Here is a 20,250-nt window from a genome sequence, read left to right on the forward strand (position 1 = left end):
TATATTTATTGTCTTTCGTTCTTGCGTTGATATTTTTATCGTGTTGGCTGGCCAGAGCTGCTTATGTGAGCTGGGCGGTCATATATTCTAATTAAGAAATAAATTTCTAAAAGTTTTGAATCAGTAGAACAGGCTGAAATATCTACTGAATTCTTGCAAAATGCTTTGAAGTTTACTTTTTAAGCTTTCGAAGAGGGCTAGTCCAGAGGGAGGGGGATGACAGACCCCATCCTTTCCACTCCTCCTCACTCAGAAAGCATCCACTATAATATGGGGGACCTCTTTCCCATCAATCGAGGCTCTCCCCCCTCTTGGGCCAGGGCATCCGACTGGGCCCCTGAAGAGCCCAGAGAGGACCTCTCAGAGGCAGAGAAGTTGCCCTCCTGCAAGGGGACCAGGAGGGCTCCGGCCGGTCCCTGAGCTCCCGTCTCCCAAAGGGCCCCTGGGTGAGGCCCAGAGAACAGCCACTCGGCCCTCAGCCTGAGGCAAAGGTGGATCTGAGGGAAAAGCCACCTCTGTTGCTCCCCCCACTGAGCCAAGACCAAGCGGCCATTTTATGGAAGATCAGCTGGTGATGCTGGAGAAAGATCCGGACCCAGAAGCAAAATGGCTGCCTCCTCCCCAAGGAGCACACAGGAGCCCCCCCCCCAGTTCTTGCTCCTTCCAGGTTTTGCCTTGGTTCCTCCCCTTCCTCCCACTCAAAACAAAATTGGTCTTTCTGAGCAAAACGAGAGTAAAATCCTATTTCCAATCTCTTCAAACAGGCAGCAACTCAGGTAAGAGAGGAAAAAGACCATTTATTTTCAGCAAACAACTTTGACAAACTTACAATCTAAGTGCAATTATTAAAGGAGCCAGCAGCCCAGATGTGCAATTGATCTCATGTTCCATTTTTCTAAAGCATGAAAATCCATAAATGACAATCTATTAAAAAAAAATCAGAGTCTGAATGTTTCACTCGTTATACTGATTATCTGTCAAACTTTGATCAAATATATGTTCAATTAACTGTGCAATAATCAATTAAAAATGCATCAACGATTTTAGTGACAAACATCTCAGGATGCAGGCTTCTTCTTTTAGTAATAGTTTCATAGAAGATAACATTTAAACTTATAAAACTCACACAAGGAAAAAAAGAAATACCCACCTTTATCCCCAAAAAGTATAATGAAAATTAACAACTTATAAATCTCTCTTAAAATAAAACCAAGAAACTTTTCATCCTCTCCCTCACCCCATTCCCTATAAACCCATCTCTGAAACCTCATCTCTAACCTCTAATCTCAATCCATTAAGATTAACCAGCAAAAGCCCATGAAGGGTGTTATGCAACCTACTTATTATAAACTATGATCTACAAAACCCAATTTGAAATCTTTTGATCCCACAATTAAAAATATATATATATATTTTTCCTCCATTCCTCAATCATAGTAAAAAAAAGGTTACTGATTCTATAATAAAAGCAAAAATGAAAGACCCCAAATATATCTTGGACCCAACATGCTGGAAGGGCCTAATCCACAAGAAGGTTGATCCTCAATTCTTTCCTCCCTCCTTAGGCTGGGAGTGTCCATCGTGCTGCAAAGAGGATGGAAAAAGCATCCAAGGGTTAGTTCTATCCAGACAGTCGGAGCCTGAGAGATGCCAGAGGATAAGAGTTGGGGGGCAGGCAGACCCCTCCCCAGAGCCCTCATGCCTCTCCCCCAAATTCCTTCCCTTGCAGTGTTTGAGTTGAATATAAGAGGGAAGACAGTTTTCCCAAAATATCTTCCTTGGACCTCAAAGCCCTCACCTCCCTCCCTCCCCCCCCCCAATTCAGCCTCCATGAGGGCCACTCACCTGCCAGGGGGCTTCTAAACGACCGGGGTTTTCCCTGCATTGGAGAGAAAGACACAAAGTGAGTCTCTGCCTTGTCTGGATCCTCTGAGGATCTCTCTCTTTTTTTTTTTTTTTTTATTAAAAGTTTTATAAATTTTACAGAAAAAACAAAAACAATACAAAACGAAAAACAACATATACAAAAAAAAAAATTTAAACAATACATATATAAAAAAAACCCCCACCCCACACCCCTCCCAAAAACCCTCCCTTCCCCCCCCCTTGAGCTTCCCAGAGCAGAATATAGGCTTAAAAAATAAAAAAATAAAAATTAAATTAAAAACTTTATATTTATATATATGAAAGAGATATCTATAATATATATGATATATATGAAAATAAAACTTATGAAAAAGCTATATGATATTTTTGTATTCCCAATCTAAATTGTATAAATTTTATCCATTTATCCCAAATAGCAAAAAACTTCTCTTGCGTTTGTTGCTTTAAGAAAGCCGAAATCTTTGCCATTTCCGCCAAGTAAGCTACTTTAAAAAACCATTCCTGCAGTGTAGGCAAAGATTCCTTCTTCCAATATTGTCCAACTAACAGCCTCGCGGCTGTAATCAAATTTAGCATCAATACAACCTCCTTTGTATCACAATCTGTAACAATACCTAACAAAAATAATTGCGGAGTGAATTTTACCCTCCTTTTAAAGATTCTCTGGATATTCCACCATATTTTGATCCAAAATGCTTTTATCTCTCTGCATGACCACCAAATATGATAATAAGAAGCCTCCTTATAACCACATCTCCAGCATTTGGGTTGTACGTCAGGGTACATATAAGACATTTTTTGTTGATCAAGGTGCCATCTATAAAACATTTTATAAAAATTCTCCCTTAAATTTTGTGCTTGAGTAAATTTGACATTTCTCACCCAAATAGTTTCCCAGGTGTCCAATGAAACTGGCTCACCAAAGTTCTGCGCCCATCTAATCATACAATCTTTAAATAGTTCCGTTTCTGAGTCCAATTCAACTAAAACCCCATAAATTCTCTTAATGTGGGTTTGTCTTTGATCCTTCAGTTGCTTAATAAGATTTTCATCTTCTCTAAGAAAACCCACTTTACAATCCATCTTCCATCTATCTAGTAGTTGCCTATATTGGAACCAAGAATAAATAAAATTTTCTTGTATTAATTCTTCCCGTGATTTTAATTGCCAATTTTGTCCATCCCATTTAAGTAACTGTCTATAAGACACCATATCCATTTTAACCCCTCTTTTTATTCCTTCTATCGCATGCCAAGGTATAGCCCATAATGGTACTTTAAAATCACTTTTATAATATTTTCTCCAAATCCTAAGTAAAGAAATTCTTAAAATATGAGATTTAAAAGCCCAATCTATTTTTTATTAAATATTAAATAGGCATGCCACCCATAAAGTAAATCCCATCCCTCTAAATAAAGTATCTCAGAGTTTGTCAAATTTACCCAATCACTAATTAATGTTAAAACCACCGCATCATAATATAATTTCAAATTTGGTACCTTGAGTCCACCCCTCTCACGAAAATCTTGCATAATTTTGAACTTAACCCTTGGTTTTTTTCCTGCCCAAATAAATTTATTGAGACCCTTCTGCCATTCATTTAAATTAATCTCATTTTTCAAAATTGGTAACATTTGAAACAAAAAAAGAAACTTAGGTAGAATATTCATTTTTATCACTGCAATTCTTCCCATAATGGATAATTGCAGCTTTTCCCAGTTCTTCAAGTCCTTCTGTACCCTGACCCACAACTTTTCATAATTATTTTTAAATAATTTTGCATTAGAAACAGACAGCATCACCCCCAAATATTTTACCTTATTAACAATCTCAAAGCCCGTCAAGTTAACCAAAATCTGCTTCTCCTGACTCGACATATTTTTAGGTAAAATTTTAGTCTTATTTACATTAATCTTAAAACCCGAAACCAAACCATAATGGTGAATCAACTGTAATAAGTTTACTACAGAATAGTCAGGTTGCGACAAAGTAACAACCAAGTCATCCGCAAAAGCTCTCAACTTATATTCTTTTTTGTTAACATATATTCCTCTAATTTCCTGGGACTCTCGAATTTTGATCAATAATATTTCTAATGTTAAAACAAACAACAATGGCGATAAAGGACACCCCTGTCTAGTACCTTTCTCTATTGTAAAAACCTCCGACAAACCTCCATTAACAATAAGTTGTGCCGTTTGTTTTTGATATATTACCGTAAGAGCTTGTATTATCTTTTCACCAAAATTCATTTCTTCCATTACTCTTAACATAAAATGCCAATTCAATTGATCACATGCTTTTTCAGCATCTAAAAATATGAGCCCTGCAGAGACTTGGTTGTTCTTGTCTAAATATTCTAGTAAATTAATAATTTGTCTGACATTGTTTTTCATATACCTTCCTGTTATAAACCCTGATTGATCTTTATGCACAAGATGATGCACCACCCTCATAAGCCTATTTACCAAAATTTTTACAAATATCTTATAATCCACATTTAAAAGAGATATAGGCCTATAATTTTTTGGTAAAGTAAGATCTTGGTCCTCCTTCGGAATCAATGATATAAAAGCACTACGCCATGAAGGAGGAATCTCTAAGCCCTGTAAAATACCGTTAAAAAGATCATTTAATGGTTGGATCATCTCCTCCATTAAGGCTTTATAATAAACAGCTGTTAACCCATCCGTACCCGGTGCTTTCCCTAATTTCAATTGTTGAATTGCTGAGGCAATTTCCTCTTCACCATTCTGCAGTTTCAACAAACTCTCAGAGGAGACCAGCCTTTTTATTCAATTATTATTAATCTTCTGTGTCACCCATCTCTCTCCAAGGTGACTCTGGGCAGCTTCCAGTACAATTCAATAAAATGCCATGTAGAACATTTAAAACAATAAATTGAAAGACCAGATTCCCCCACCAGATCACTTTGCCTTGCTCTGACAAGATCATATCCGGTGTGTGACTGCTGTCCTGAGCCAGGCCCAAGATGGGACTAAGATCAAGCAATCCATCATATCTGTCTGTCTGTCTATCATCTATCTATCAAATATTAAACTTCTATGCCACCATCTTGTCAAGGTGACTCTAGACAGCTTACAATAAAATTCAATAAAAAGCTATGTAGAATATTTAAAACAAGAAACACCAGATTCCCCCCCCCCACCAGATCACGTTGCCGTTGCTCCGACAAGAAGATGCTATCCGGTGTGTGACCGCTATCCCGAGCCAGGCCCAAGACGGTCTGGGAGAGGCCCATGGCAGCCGTGAACTCCTGGGCCTCGTCTGAGGGGAGGGCAGATTGAAGTCTCCCAGGACCAAAAGCCTGGGGAACTCCCTGCCAGCACTAAGATGGCCCCCAGCGGCTGAGGGAGGGGGGGGTGCCCAGGTAGCAGGGAGGCTGGTACAGCAGCCACAATCCCAACTGATCCCGTGAGCCCAGATTCAGAAACAGGGTGTCACAACCAGAAACGTGGGGATCAAGGCCCCCAAGGGCCCAGAGGGATTCTCAGAGGACCACTGCCCCCCCACCTGCCCTGCCCCGGGGTCTCAGTTGGGGCCAAACCCTAAATCCCAATCTCTGAGAGGAGGAACACCCCCCTCCACTTCCAGAATCAGCCAGGTCTCAGCTATGCCAGCAGGAGAGTCTCTAACCACTGGGGATCATGGGATCGCCGGTGATTCCCCCATTTCCCACCAAGGAATTGAGGGCTCTCTCTCCTCCAAAGGGGGCCAGGCTTCACCAGGCAGACTCTGGGCTGCCTCCCCTGCCTGAATCCCACAGGGAGAGCTTCTCTTCTCCACCTCAGGAACAAAGCAAGGCAAGGAAAGTGGATTTTGTAAAAAAACCCCCAGCCGGCTTTCATGCCGAAGGTGTGTAGAGATCCAGCCAAGTATAATCTTTCAAAATATAGTCTTTTACGCATAATCAATCTCTCAGGTATAGCAGCTATTGTCCATTTATTTTTGCTTGCTTTCTGTCTGTGCTCCATTGCATTCCAAATTGTGCTGACCAAAGAAAATGTTTCCGTTACTTTAAAGCAGTGTTTCTCAACATGGACAATTTTAAGGCACGTGGACTTCAACTCCCAGAATTCCACAGCCAGCAATGCTGGCTGTGGAATTCTGGGAGTTGAAGTCCACGTGCCTTAAAATTGTCAAGGTTGAGAAACACTGCTTTAAAGGGTGTTGTTTCAAGGGACAGCCTAGCTAAGAAATTGCCATCACTATCCTCTCTCCTCGGATGGTAAATCTTTCCCTTCTCGATTCTCTGCTGTGGCTTTAAAATATGACAGCTCTCTCTTATGCTATGGTGTGTTCAAGATTAGATAGGCAGAAATGTAAGGCCAGGATAGATAAGGAGATTCAAAGGAACTTTTTAAATGCGCAGAAACCTTGTGATGTTTGTTGGTTTATAAAAAGCAGAAACTTGACTTGCTCTCTGCTCTCCATCTCCTCTGCTGTCTAAAGGAGAGTGGAGTGCCCAGCATATATTCTTTCATCAAAGAAAATAAAGCTGTGTTCAGAGGCCTCCTGTTCAGAGTCTCATTGGGATTTATTTGTCATCTGAGCTGGAAAACCTTACAGGTGGGACTAGAACTCACCGTCTCCCAGTAAGTCTCACTTGGTGCCCTCACCAGTTAATGAAACTGACTCTATTTTAATTATTTCAGCAGAACCAGACCCAGAGGGAACACAGGGAGGATGAATTAATGGGGGGAGGAGGGGGGGGGGCTTGTAGAAACTTTTCCTCTCCCCCCCCCCCGTCCAAAGTCTGGCAAAGGGACAGAATGGCTGAAGCAGCAGCAGCTCCCTCCAACTCACCCTGGATGTCGGATCCTTTCTCACTTGCTGGAAAAGAGAGAAAGAAAAAGAGAGTGAGGAAGTTCACTCTGTTGGCCTGATAGGTGGAGAAACTCAGCTCTTTCTGACTCCAGCTCTCTCCCTCTCTCGCACACACACACAATCCAAGACACACAAATACATGGAGAGAGTTTGAACCAGACAGTTTGGGCTAAAAGGCACAGGAAAGAATTCCTAAAATTTATATGTGTATCAACGCAGAGTAATTGTTCAGCAGTTCTTGAGCTTGAGGGCAGAGCTGACCTTAAAAGATACACACGGCTCCAAAGTCTCTTTTTCTAACCAGTTCGTACTCAGAGAGCCTTGTGATGGGAGACCAAGAGGAGATCCAGTTGGCATTCCCCCAAAGCTCCTTGTCTCTCAAAATGCCCCCTTTCGATCCCAAATTTTATGGAGCTTCTGACTCTCATTTCACCGAACCTTTCCTTTCCGCCCACTTGGGAAACAGAGCAGCTTCTCAGCCAGAGGGACCTTCCACCAGCTGGGCCTTCTCCCCTTCTTGAGGGTTCCTTGTCCCAGATGTTTCTCCTTGGGGACCCCACTTCCAAGAACAGCCTAGCTGGGATGAAAACGGGGCCCACCTTCCCCAGACTGGTTCTTAGGAGGAAGAGAGCATGCACATCTCACACACACACACACACACACACACACACACACACACACACACACACCCTCAACTAATGGTGCCTCTGCTCTAAGTTGGAGATTATACTGTATGTAAAGAGGACAATTCACTCACTTGGTGCTTTTTTGTAGCCATGGCATCTCTCTGCAAAGACAAAAATCAGTGAAAGCTCGAAAGAATCCACCAGAGATCATACAAACTCTTCTTAAGAGGAAGAACCCCAGGAGGTATTTTATAGTCACTTTGTCTCATTAATAAAGACAGAAAGATTTTCAAAAACCGAATATATCTCCAGATTTGCCCCAAGGGAGACCTGCTGCCTCTGAGATGGAGGGAGGGAAAGGGGGGAAGCAGCAGCAGCTGGGAGGGGAGGAAGATTTTCATGGAAATCCTTCTCTGCTGCTCTTTGACCAAAGACTTTGAAAGGGACAGAACTGGGATGCCTCTTCCCAACACAGAAGAAGACGGGACTGTCCCAACCTCAGACTCAGCCAAGTCAAGACTGGAGTCCCAGCAAGAGGCCGAGATCTCAGAGGCTCCCCAAGAGGGCTGGGAAAGCAGGACAGGAGGAAGCCCTGAAGAAGCTCCCCAAAGAGAGAGACTTGGGAGGAACCTCCCCATCTTCCTTCCATCGCCCAGAAAAGGAGACTTACTGACGAATACCAAGATCCCAACAACAATCACACCCAGCAGGACAAGACCAGCCACAACGAAGCCGATGATGATCCCCAGGTTGGATTTTGGTTCTGAATTGGGAGAAAAAGCAGATCACTGAAGGAGAATCCCAATCATCCCAATTGGGGGAGAGACCTAAAATAGCGAAAGGTGGAAATTCCCAACATTAAAAACTTCCAAGGGTTCCTCTTCCTGTCCCTCTAAGGGAAGCACGAAGGCTCCTTGCTAACCACCGTTAGGGGACGTGTCCTCCTCATGCTGCCTCCTTCTCTCCCCAGCCCAGCATGAAGGCAGCTGAATTCATCCTTAGCTTTTCCACTCCAAAGCAGCCCTTTGCCACCTTGTGACTCTCAGCAGCTTACAAAACAAAAACTTCACCAACACAATATTGGTGAACAATACAATAACATTTGTTAAACAACATTTTGTTCTGTTTAGAGGCTGCCCCAGTTGTCATAATTTGGGCAGCTCTGTATATTATGTTTTTTTCTTCAGTTTGAGTGTTTGTGTTTTATTATTTAAAGTAAGAGAGTTCAGATCACCTAGCCTTTTTTTAAGTATACATTTTCATTTCCTTGGCCAGTCCAGAAAAGGCAAAAAATTATATTTTGTGCTTCCAGAACTCAGCATGAAAAATGGAATATGGTGACATCCAACTTCTGGACGGTCCCAGAAATGGCAGAAACAGAAGAACAGATTTTGAAGGGACCTTGGAGGTCTTCTAGCTCAACCCCCTGCTCAAGCCTTCTAGACAAGTGGCTGTCCAGTCTCTTCTTAGATGCCTCCAGCGATGGAGCACCCACAACTTCTGAAGGCAAATTGTTCCACTGGTTAATTGCTCTCAGGAATTTTCTCCTTAATTCCAGATTGCTTCTCTCCATAATTTCCATCCACCATTTCTTGTTCTGCTCTCTGGTGCTTTGGAAATTAAATTGACCCCCCCCCTGTTCTTTGTGGTAGCCTCTTAAATAGTGGAATACTGCTATCATGTCCCACCCCCATTCCTTCTTTTCTCTAGACTGGCCAAACCTAAAACCTGCAACTGTTCTTCATATGTTTTGGTCTCCAGGACTTTAATCATCTTAATTGCTCTTCTTTGCACTTTTTCCCCCAAAGTCTCAACATCTTTTTTGTAATGTGGTGACCAAAACTGCCTCCAAGTTGCACTTTGTTGTGGGTGCTCCAGTGGTTTATTGTTCTCACTGTCAGGAAATTTCTCCTTAGTTCTTGTTTGCTTCTCTCCTTGTTTAGTTTCCATTCGTTGCTTCTTGTCCTGCCTTCAGGTGTTTTGGAGAAGAGCTTGACTCCCTCTTCTTTGGGGCAACCCCTGAGATATTGGAACACTGCTATCATGTCCCCCCTTGTCCTTCTCTTCGTTAAACTAGACATAGCCAATTCCAGCAACCGTTCCTTATATGTTTTAGCCTCCAGGCTCCTAATCATCTTTTTTGCTCTTCTCTGCACTCTTTCTAGTGTCTCAACATCTTTTTATATCGTGGCAACCAAAACTGGATGCAATATTCAAAGTAGGGTCTTACCAAAGCATTATAAAGTGGTATTGCTTTGGGAGTCAGTTCTGAGGAAGGGAACTTTAAATTTAATTTTCTCTTCCACAAAACTCAGGACTCCTACTGAATAGCTATCATGCCATTTGTGAATTGATGTTTGCTAAAAACAACAAAAACAAATGAATACTTTATTTTGCCCTGGTACCAGCATAAAAATTAAATTTGAACATTTTTTTGTATTGTCATGACAAACATCAATAAACGTTTTAAACTTGAATTCTGCAATTTTGGAAGTCCAGTGTAAAATATGTGAGGGCAATTATGAGCATATGCAGAGTTCTTAGAGGGCTTTTTTTCCTGGGTTTTATGCTGAGCCTCAGGAAATCCCATATCGTATCATAAAATAATGTGCAAATTCTTTCTTAGAGCAGCAAAACACAAAGACATTTCGTTCTTTACAGCAGGAAAAGTCTCTGATGGTGAAAACTCAGATTGAGTTTTCTGATTCCTGATGCATCAGTCTAGAATCTAGATGCTCTGTGCATTTCCTGAAGTCAGCTGCAGTTCATCAATTTTAATTAAATTTGGCCTTAAAAAAGGGACTCAGACTCTCCTCCTGACTTTTGTACTTCAGGAATTCTAAAGAAAATAAAATCTTTTTTGGGTGCTCAGTATAACTGCTGCTCCACGGCTGGAGGCAAGAAAGAGGGGAGGGACAGAGGCTAAGAGAGGATCTAAGAGGATTTCATCAGGATCTGCCAGCTCTTGTGATGGAATTATGGAGTTTCCTTTACACCCCCTGAAGCCAGTTCTATGGTCTGGTCCCTGCAGCTTCACCAACCTCAAACACTGGAAAAACCAATGGCTTAAAGCTCCGGTATGCTCACATCTGGACACAGCTGGGGTGAGATTTCCCTCCCTCAACCCTCCAGCCTGCCGAAGAGCCCAGCCTTTCCCTCCCTGCAGCCTCTCACCCTTCAGGGCTACGTCCAGAGGCTCCTGCAGGCCATCATGCTCCACATGGCAGCGATAGCGGCCCCTCTCTTTCGGATCGATCTGGATGCTGAGAGTGGTGTAGAAGGTCCCATCCGAGTTGGGGGCCACGGCGCCACGTCGGGTGTCCTGTAGCCAGACCTCCCCGTCCCTCATCCAGGAGGCCTCGATCTCCCTGGGGTAGAAGCCATCCAGGCGGCAGATGTGCGTCTCCATCCCATCCTCCATTTCCGTCTTGCTGCTCATGGTCACCTCTGGGGGCTCTGCAGAAACGGCACCCCCGGAATTAACTCTGAGCCCCTCCAGAGCCTGGAAGGTGGGTGGGAAACTTGGAGGGGCAGGAAAGTCTCCCACTACTTCCCACTCTACACCTGCAGTGTCTCCAAGAGTTTTAGGAAATGCTCCAAATCTGATACTGAATCCTTCCCAGGGACTCAGCCTGAAAAGCCTCCAGGAGCAAATTGAGGGTCCAAGGAAATTCCTCTCTGGCTGCTTTGAACTCTGGGTGATCTTAGATTGTTTCCTTCAGGGGAGGGAAAGTGGAGCTGCTCTTTTAAGTTCCCTTTCAAAACAACAACAACAACACGGAGGTTTCCCCCTGCAGCTAATACTAGGGAAGGGGGGGGTCAAGGAGCCCAGAGGGGAAGGGGTCGATCCAGTGGGGAGAGGTTGTCTAGATGGGAACATAAGAACAAATCACAGGAAAAGATTACACTGTGAGCCCCCCTTGTGGGGTGAGGGGGGTTCCTGAAGGTGGGGAGGGGGCTGTTTTGAGGAAAGACTCACAAGGTCAGAATTGAAGGAACCTGTTTGGTATTTAAGAGAAAGATCCACAGAAACTTTGGAAAGAAACAGACCCCTCAACCTTGGCCTTTTTTTGTCCAAGGGGGGGGGCCCTGAGGAGGTCTTATTAATGGTAGAAGTGGAGCCCCCTAGTGGTGGGTGTGGGAGGTGCAGCAACAGGTGCAAGGCAGGGAAGGAGCCCCCTGTGGGATGTGGGGGGAAGGAGAGTTAATGGAGGGAAATTAAGGGCCCATCACACTTGACTACAGTTTGGATAACGGGGATTTCACTGAAGAAACCCAAATGCCCTTCTTGCCTCACTGTGGGCAATGAACAGGACACCCCCAAGTGCTTCTCCTGCCTGATCCACCCAGACTCCCCCCAGGCAGAGGCTGCGTTTCCCGGTCCATTGAATGGCAGCCTGGCAAGGGGAACCAATCAGGGCTTCCTGCGTCATGGGGAGGGGCTGGAAGGGAAGGGGGAGGATTCCCTCCTGGGCAGTCAGACGGCAGACCAGGAACCCAAAGGGGCCGAATGTGCACAAGAAATCCAGCCAGAAAGGAGGAAAGTCCAGCCTGCATCCAGAGACTCACCTGTCCTCAGCAGCGTCTCCTTCCCGTAGGACAGGTACTTCTCCAGCCACTCAATGCATTCTTCCTCCAGGTAGGCCTTCTGTCCCTCATTCAATCCTGGAATAGCGTCCCATTTCCTCTGGGTGATCTGGGCCTGGGGGACGGGAGCCACCCAGGTGAGTCTCTCCTTGTCGAAGGTGATGAAGGTCCTCCCATCGTAGCCATGCTGCATAAACCCTCCTTTGCTCCCATCAGCCTGGAGCTCACAGCCATACATCCACTGCCATGTGTGAAGGCCTGAAATAGGGACAAGATGATTGTTTGGGGAATCCTCAAGATAGACACAGACCCCCCTTCCCTGCAAGGATGTTCACACAGACACTGACACCCCCCTTTCCTCCCTCGCATTCAAGGTAAAGAAAGCCTCCATCACTACCTGCCCTTCTCCCCTCCCTCGACCTGCCTCCCTCCATTCCCCCTCCCCAGGATGGAGCCCCTGAACCTCCCCAGGAAAAGGGAAGCTGGAAAAGCCAGCGGAGGATCCCGAGGGAGATCGAGAAAAGGAGGAGTCGCAGAAGAAACGGAGGGAGGGAGCCTCCTCCATCTTTCCTTCTGCAGTTCCTCTGTTGGGGAGACTCTTGGGGGGAAAGGAAGGGATCCCAGAGAGGGAACAGTTGCAGGAATCTGCAGCTGCAAAGAGGGACTGAGAATCTCCTGGACTCAGAGAAGATCTGGTCGATCTGCAAAGAAGCTTGCAAGGATCCCTGTGACCATAAATCTTGATCTATGTTCACAAATATCACCAGGTCACAAGGGCTGGTTCCCATCTTGGCTAACCAGAAACAAATCATGGCTTTGTACATTGTGGGAATGAAGCCCTGAAGGGCCACAGAGGAATATTTTCCTTAGCAACAGCAGCAAGTGGTCCAATCTGATCTGAACCCCCAAAGGGTTGTTGACCTTTGAAATGAAGTTTGAAGTTTACAGTCTTTGCAAAGAGTCCTGGAGAAAATATTTTGACTTTAAGTGACCAGATTCTGGGATTTAAAAGAAAACCGAATGTTTGAAAAAAAACAAAAATAAATGTAGAAATGTTTCTACTTCTGCTTGGGCTTGAGAGTGAGGAAGGATGCCAGAAACTCTCAAATCTGAGGGAAAATCACTTGTAAGTACAGTTGAACTAAACTGACTGGTCCTTTCCCTCCCTTTCCACTCCCATGAGTGACCGGGTGAGGGGATCCTTTCTCTGCAGCTTCTGCTCAGCCTGAGATCTTCTCTTTGGAGGGAGAGGGAGATCCTCCTGAGCTGAGTCTGATCCTGCCCTCCAGAGGAAATTCCCTGATCTGCCCAGGGGAAAAAAAAAAAAAAAAAGATTCTGGATTTCAGCCCAAGAAGGTCTCCTGCCATTCACAGGAAGGCACTGAAAATCTGGCTGCAGTTTTCAACTTCCGAGAACCAGCTCTGTCTTATTTCAAAAGCTAAGACAGAAACCATCTTATTTCAGTGGAAGATGAAATCTGTGTGTGTTCATTGCAAGTTTGGCACAGAATTTAATATTTGTGCTGCAAAAAAAAGAGCACAGGGATCAGACTGAAAAGGCAAGTTTTTATTCTTAGTGTAAGAAGGCTGTTAATGCATCTCTACAGGTCTGTGCAGGAAACAATTCTGCCCCATCTCTGAGCCTGGATGTTCAGGGGTTCCCCGAGGCCTGAAAAATAGTTCAAGGGTTCCTCCAGGGTCAAGAGGTTAAGAAAGGCTGCTTTAGGGAGGCTAAAATATATTTATATTTGTAATTGTTGTGAAGAATATCAGAAGCCACTTCTTTATGTCTTTTTTCTTTGCTTTCTTCAACTTGTTTTCTTTTCTGATGTAGTTTTTGATTTTTCTTTGATTTTTTTCTTTTATCTCCTTTACTTTATGTTACTTTCTATTAGTTTTTATGTTTTGTTGCAAAGGTTCAATACAAATTATATTTTAAAATTTAAAAATAAGGTGAACAGGATATTAGAGATCATTAAAATGGTTCTGAAAACATGGAGGCTAATGTCAGAAAGCCTTGGTGTAAATCAAGGGTGGGACCACATCTGGAATATCGTGGGCCGTTCTGGTCCCCAGACCTCCAAAAAGGGCAGGAGGGAGGTGGGGAAGGTCCAGAGGGGGCGACCCAGAGGATGGGGGGGTGGAAGCAGCCTCCCTTGGAGGAAAGGTTGGGACATTTGGGGCTGTTTGGCCTGGGAAGGAGGCTCCCCTCCACTCTGGCCCCTCTCCTTCCCCCTTTCTCCACCAGGGGGAGCCCTCTGGGTCCAGCTCTGCTCCCCTGAGAGGCCAGCAGGGGGCCTGGAGGGATCTGGGGGGATCCTGGGGATCAGGAGCAGAACTGGCAGATCTCTGGGGTGTCTGCCTGGGGGGGATGGGGAAGGAAAGGGCAGAAGAAGGGGGGCTGCCCCTCCTTGGGATGAAAGGAGGGAAAATGGCTGATGTTTGGGGAGAAGGTTTACCTCAGCCCAAAGCAGCCTCTGGTGACACAGATATTTGCTTCCAATCTCTCCCCTAAATCAGGTTCCTTGGAGGTGAATCTTCTCCCCCAAAGATGGCAGAAGGGGGGGGGCTGCTGAAGAAGGCCTCCCCCCTCCAGGGCAGCCCCACCAAGAGGGCAGCGCAGGAGTCCAGCCAGAGGGACCAAGGATGGGAAGCCATCAACGCTCTGAGCGACTCAGGAAGGGCCCCAAATGGGGGTTTCTTCCTTCTCTGTCCTTTTTCCCCTCAAGGTTGGGGGGATCCTGGAAGTGATCCTGTGCCCCCCCCAAGAGCCCCCCCACCCAATTTGGCCTCCTGGCCTCTCCTGGAGAGTGAGAAGAAGTTCCTGCCATGTTGGGCCCCCCTCATCCCTCCAAAAAGAGGTGAAAGAGAGGGATCTACTCAGCCCAGATGGATCTGCAGTTGATCCCTCATTTCTCTGGGGTGGAAACAGACAGAAAAACAGGGACCTGTTTCCCCCAGGATCTCCTTAGAATCCACCTGCTTCTTTTCCGGGAGGGGAGAGACCTGGGATCCCCTCCCTCCCCCACAGCAGGGGATCCACCAAGGCCAGGAGCCTCCGACTTTCATGGGGGGGAGGGGAGATTTCGGTTTCTTTTAACTCAGTTTATAGCAAGATCCACATCCTATCAGTATACAGGGAGATGGAAGGATAACTTTAAAAAAATGTTTTTATTAACTGCAATTGGCAGAAACCATCAGCTATGGAGGCAACAACAACCTTATACTGATTTTTTAAAAAGAATAAACATACTAAAAAGTTTTTTTAAAGGTGGGGAAGCAGCCTTCCCCTTTGAAGGGACCCCCCTTTCTCCCCCCTCTGGTTCCTGGGAAGGGGATTATGGGGCCGGAGGAGCCACCCGACCCATCACTCACCTTCGCTCTGATTGTAGCGAAGCCTCAGAGTCTCCAGGTCTCCTCTGAACACCTCCTCAGAGTCACGGGATCTCTGGGTGTTTCTGTCCCAGTACTGGGGATCCTCCTTCCCCACTTTCTCCATCCAGGAGACTCGAGGCTGATTCCTCTGGGTGTTGCTGTTGTACGAAGTGAAGATGTGACCATCCACGTACCCCACCACGACAAAGTGGGGCTGCCCCTGACTGGGTTCCGAGATGGAGGAGTAGAAATACTTCATGGAGTGGGAGGAGGCGCCTGGAAGGGACCCAGAGGGGCAGAGTTAGGGGGCTCCAGTCAAGGACCCTCATCCTATGGAGGCTCCAATCTGAGGCTCTGGGGGGAAAGAAGGAAGAAGAAGGAGGAGAAGAAGAAAATAGAGAACTGCGGGGAGGAGAAAGGAAGAAAGGAAGGGGAAGAGGATGGAAGGGGAGGCAGGAGGTGGAAGGAGGGAGCGGCTGAGAGGGAAAGAAGCAGCTTCTGGGGGGGGGCTGAAGGGTGGGAGGGCAGGGAAGGTGGGGTGTGAGAGAGGAGGGGAATGTCGGGTCCCCCAAACTTTACCTGCCCCAATTGCACACTCCCCCCTTTCAGCAAGGCCTTCCACAAAGCTTGGGAGGGGGTTGGTGGTGGCTACCCAACTCTTCACATGATGAGTGACTCTCAACAGAAAAGCCTAAATTAGTTTCTCAGACTCAGCCACTTGGACTTCAACTCCCAGAATTCCCCTCAACCATGGGGGCTCTCCACCCTGGCCCCACCCCCTGCCCCCACTGAGGCTGCTTGGGAGTTCCTGCTGCCAACTCTCATGTTTGGGGGGGGCTCTCCACTGGGGTCCTCTCCCCAAACCCAGCCTCCATATGGAGGGTCCCGTCACCTTTAAAGCCCCTCTGGGGAACATACAACATTATTTCAGTTTCTATCATGCAAACTCCCATCTGAGCAGCATCAAAGTTTCTTCAGCCCTTCCTTGGATTGGAGGACAGACTAAAGTCACAAGACATAAAACTATGCTAAACTTGAATAAAATTGACAAAAGAAAATCACATTAAATCATTGGTTAGTTTTCATTGTCAAAACACAAACACGGAAGAGACTCTTAGGCTGCCCAAGGAACAGAAAAAAAACAGCTCGTAAATGGATGAAAAGAATTAAAAGAAAGTAAAAGGAATAAAAGATTCCTGGGAAATCGATTCAGCTGATGGAAACCCCCAGGGCCCCTTCTGGGTCTCCGTTCTGAAAGCTCTTCAGGTCAGAAATTCTTCCGGGGCACCAAAGAGCTTAAAGATCATTTTCAGGATCCTTCACGGGATTTATTTGGGCAGAACCTGGGTCTGCATGGAAAAGGGCAGGACCTCCAGAGCCCCCCAGAGAAATAAATACAGGCAGTCCTCAACTTACAACCATAATTAAGCCCACATTTTTGCTGCTAAGTGAGACATTTGCTAAGTGAATTTTGCTCCATTTTACGATTTTTGCCCCAGTTGTTAAGTGAATCGTTGCAGATGTTAAATTACTAACCCCGTTGTTAGGTAAATCTGGTTTCTCCATTCACTTTGCTTGTCAGAAGGTCACAAAATGGGATCACTGCAATTGTCATAAATATGAACCTGTGGCCAAGCATCCAAATCCTGGTCACATGACCACAAGGACGCTAAAATGGTCATAAGTGTTTAAAATGGTGATAAGTCGCCTTTTTCAATGAGGTAACTTTGAACGGTCCCCAAATGAACTGTTGTAAGTCGAGGACTACCTGTAGTCCCACTGCCCAGTCCCTCCAGTATGGTCTCCCAGCCCTTCCCAGTCTCCCAAGGCAAAGGCAAAGGCCTCCTTCTTCCTACTCCTCCTCACAATCCCAGCAGCTTCTCAGAGCTTTTGGGGAGAGGGATCCCCAGATCCACTTCCTGCTCTGGGGAGATTTCAAACAGATCAGGGCTTTTCTCCAACAGAAGGAGGGGGGATCGGACCCTCCGTGATCCAGAACCCGCTCCTTCCCCTGGTGGGGCTGAGCAGTGAGGGAGTCTGAAGTCTGCCTGAGAGGAGAAACGTGTGAACGTAACGCAGGTTGGGCGTCCTCACAATCACGAATCCTCCTCAGGTCAGGAAGGGCCGGTCAGTCTGGGCCTGTCTGTGTCCAAGCAAGGCCTTCATTGCAGGCTCCCCACCCAGAGGGGCTTCTCTCCTCCTGCCTCCAGCCCAGCCTCTCTGACCCTTCAGATCCTGAGAGTTTGGGAAATGCCTCTGGAAAAGCTGCTGCCTTGAGAGTTTCTCTGAGGAGCAACTGGGGACACCCCAAGACCTCCCATCTGGTTACTGAGGAATAAGAGTAAACTTTAAATATTTCTGATTCTGCAAACTCTCCCCTGCTGGGGGCTCCTGAAATGGGAGGAGGAGGATTTTGGGTGGAAAAATTCCTGCCTGTCCTAGAACACAGCTCTGGGGATATTGGGTTTGGGACGGGGTTGGGGTGGGGATCCAGTGGAAAGTGACAATCAATCAATCAATCAATCAATCAATCAATCAGGGGGGATATTTGGGAAGACAATTCAAGGAGGGTTTCTTCTCTCCAGACTCTTCTCCTGCTGCATTCCCAGGACAGCCTTAACCCGATCCCTCCAGGGCTCCAGCCTCCTTGTCTGCCAATACGCGGAAGCGAGTCGAGAACCGAGCCGGCTCCGCCCAGCACCAGAAGCCACAAAGAGCCACCCAGCCCCGCCAAAGGCAGGAAAGAGGAGCCGGGCGGAGGGGTTGTGCGAAGGCAGCCAGGAGGTTTGGGAACTGCCCTGGTCCCGTGTAAACCGCGCTTTCCCACAACCTCCACTTTGGGGGAGGGAAAGAACTGCGCTCGGGGGCGCCCAGGTAGACTTGACTGACCTCTGGAGGGCCCCCCCTTGTCCCGTTCCCAGAGGGGCTCTCCGGGGGGGGGAGAGGTCCCTTCTGAGAGGGGCCAGAGGGAGAGCGGACTAGAGAGAGGACCGAATCGGGATTCTCTTCCTGGGAATAATCTTTGGGGGAGGCGAAAGACAGAGAGATTCCCTGGATGGATCCCCACTAGGAAATAAAGGGACTCACCGAGGCAGCTCTCCCGCAGGGCGACCCCCACCAACACCAGGAGCGGCAGAGAGCGCAGCGCCATCCTGGCCGCGATCCTCCAACTGCGATCCTCTCTCCAGAAGTGGCAGGCAGAAAAAGACGCGCTCCGGGTGATCAACAACGCAACAACCCAGAGCAGAAGCGGGTGATTGGTCAAACTCAACCAGTAGAAAAAAAGTACGCCCGTGTCGTCATTGTTGCTAGGCAGACGTCCAGGCGCAACCGGCTGGACAGGCGGGGAAAGGAAAGCGAAAGTTCCGTCAGGAAATCCCCTTCCAGCCATTCCGCCTCTTGGGGGGAGGGGCAGAAATGGGGGGCTGGGAAAAGCGGGAGGGTTATCTGGGCCTGGGGGGAGGGGCGCAGGCGAGGGGGAGGGGAGACCCCGCAGAGACCCTGGCAGTGGAGGGGGGGGGGGGAAAACAGGTGGAGCTGCCAAAAAAGCCGGGACAGTCTTGGGCGTCATCAGCCGAGGGGCAACATCAAGAGAACGCGAGAAATGAGAATGTCGGTTTATCCTGCACTAGTGAGGCCACGCTTGGAATTGCGGGTCCGCTTCTGGTCCCCACGACTCAAAAAAGATGCTGGGAGCCCAGAAAGAGTCAGAGAGGAGCAACAAAGGAGATAAAGGAGGGTTAAACGGTATGAGGAAGCACTGAGAAAGCGAAGTGTGCCCAGCTTATCGCACAGAAGAATTTGGGGTTTGTGTCTGTGTGTGTGTCTGTGTGTCACAATAACTGCCTGTCTTTACTTGAGAGGCTGTCCCAGAGAAGAGGGGAGGGACTTCTTCCCCAAAGCCCCAGAGGGCAGGAGAAGAAATAAGGGGTGGGGGCTTCTTAAAGAGGGACCCAACCTAGAAGGAGAAATTTTCTAACAGTGAGAACAATTAATCAGTGGAATAATTTTCATCCTGGAATTGTGAGTGCTCCATCGCTGGAAGGTTTCAAAAACAGACTGGAGAACTGTTAGACTGGGATGGTATTAAATTTCCTGCCTGGATCCGAGGGTTGGACTAGAAGACCTCTGAGGTCCTTTCCAGTCCTGTGATTCTGTGTTCAGGTCATGACATCCCCAATGATCTTCGCTCTGGAGAAAAACGCTCAGAGGCTCTCGTGGCATCTTCAAGGGAAAGATTTGTCTTTCTAGGGGAAAATGTCAGAGGTGTTTTCTTCTCTGGGGAACCCGTGAATCTTTAGGAAGCTTCAAAGTCTTTGGTTTTCCCACAATAACCTAAGATGGCTGCTCTCTCCCTTGGCACTTCTTCTGGGGAATCCTCGGACTAAAAGAATAAATCCTGGTTTCTTATAAGGATTGAACAAATTCAGTTGATTTCACATTTCCTATAATGAACAAAGTATGAGAAACATTCAACGGTCTTTTCAAGGCTTGAATCATCTGCTTTCTTCTGCAGTCATCTTTCCTCTGAGCATGTATAGAGTGGAAAATTGGGCCCGTCTGTGGGAAAGAGGAGGGGATAACCTGATAGCTCAAGAACATAAAATATAAAACATAACAGAATATAAAATTTTGAAAATCTTTCAAATGGGAGAGTCTCAGCAAGGCGGGCCCTAAGAATTTCCGGAAACGCGGATGAGCTGGAGATTGGCGCCCCCTGCTGGTTGGCGGCTTCCCAGTGTCTCCTCTCAATTAACAAAGTATCAATTCCTGTTTAAGCACCAAACCAGCCAGAAGTTAATCGAACTATGTAGAATCAAGCCTAGAACTGATTAAATTACTTCCCAGACTCATCTTTACTTTGTGGGCTTCCTTGCGAGACAAGCTGCATTTGATTACCACTTTGCTTCTGGGTCCACTTAAAGGT

General features: G+C 46.6%; 1 protein-coding gene and 1 long non-coding RNA gene across 2 annotated transcripts; both read right to left on the reverse strand.

Annotated features, from left to right (window-relative positions):
* Positions 1–777: 777 nt before the first annotated feature.
* Positions 778–18,569, reverse strand: LOC120296928 (H-2 class I histocompatibility antigen, Q9 alpha chain-like). Its single transcript, XM_039318985.1, has 9 exons — positions 18,411–18,569; positions 15,324–15,599; positions 11,931–12,206; positions 10,536–10,817; positions 8,032–8,124; positions 7,493–7,522; positions 6,715–6,741; positions 1,846–1,879; positions 778–1,584 (listed from the first exon to the last, which is right to left on the reverse strand). The coding sequence occupies exons 1-8, from the start codon at positions 18,472–18,474 to the stop codon at positions 1,860–1,862; spliced, it is 1,068 nt and encodes a 355-aa protein (XP_039174919.1). The 5' UTR covers positions 18,475–18,569; the 3' UTR covers positions 778–1,584; positions 1,846–1,859.
* Positions 13,495–14,513, reverse strand: LOC120296929. Its single transcript, XR_005553617.1, has 2 exons — positions 14,408–14,513; positions 13,495–13,617 (listed from the first exon to the last, which is right to left on the reverse strand). It is a non-coding gene; the product is annotated as an uncharacterized LOC120296929 (long non-coding RNA).
* Positions 18,570–20,250: the final 1,681 nt, after the last annotated feature.

This window comes from Crotalus tigris, unplaced genomic scaffold (genome assembly GCF_016545835.1).
Source record: "Crotalus tigris isolate CLP2741 ecotype Arizona unplaced genomic scaffold, ASM1654583v1 scf7180000021814.131923, whole genome shotgun sequence".
NCBI lineage: Eukaryota > Metazoa > Chordata > Lepidosauria > Squamata > Viperidae > Crotalus > Crotalus tigris.

Coding starts and splice junctions, on each gene's coding strand:
- LOC120296928 (XM_039318985.1), bottom strand. CDS start 18,474: ATGGCGCTGCGCTCTCTGCCGCTCCTGGTGTTGGTGGGGGTCGCCCTG. Junction 10,818..11,930: donor GGAGACGCTGCTGAGGACAG/GTGAGTCTCTGG, acceptor CCGTTTCTGCAG/AGCCCCCAGAGGTGACCATG. Junction 6,742..7,492: donor TGGCTACAAAAAAGCACCAA/GTGAGTGAATTG, acceptor TCTCTTTTCCAG/CAAGTGAGAAAGGATCCGAC.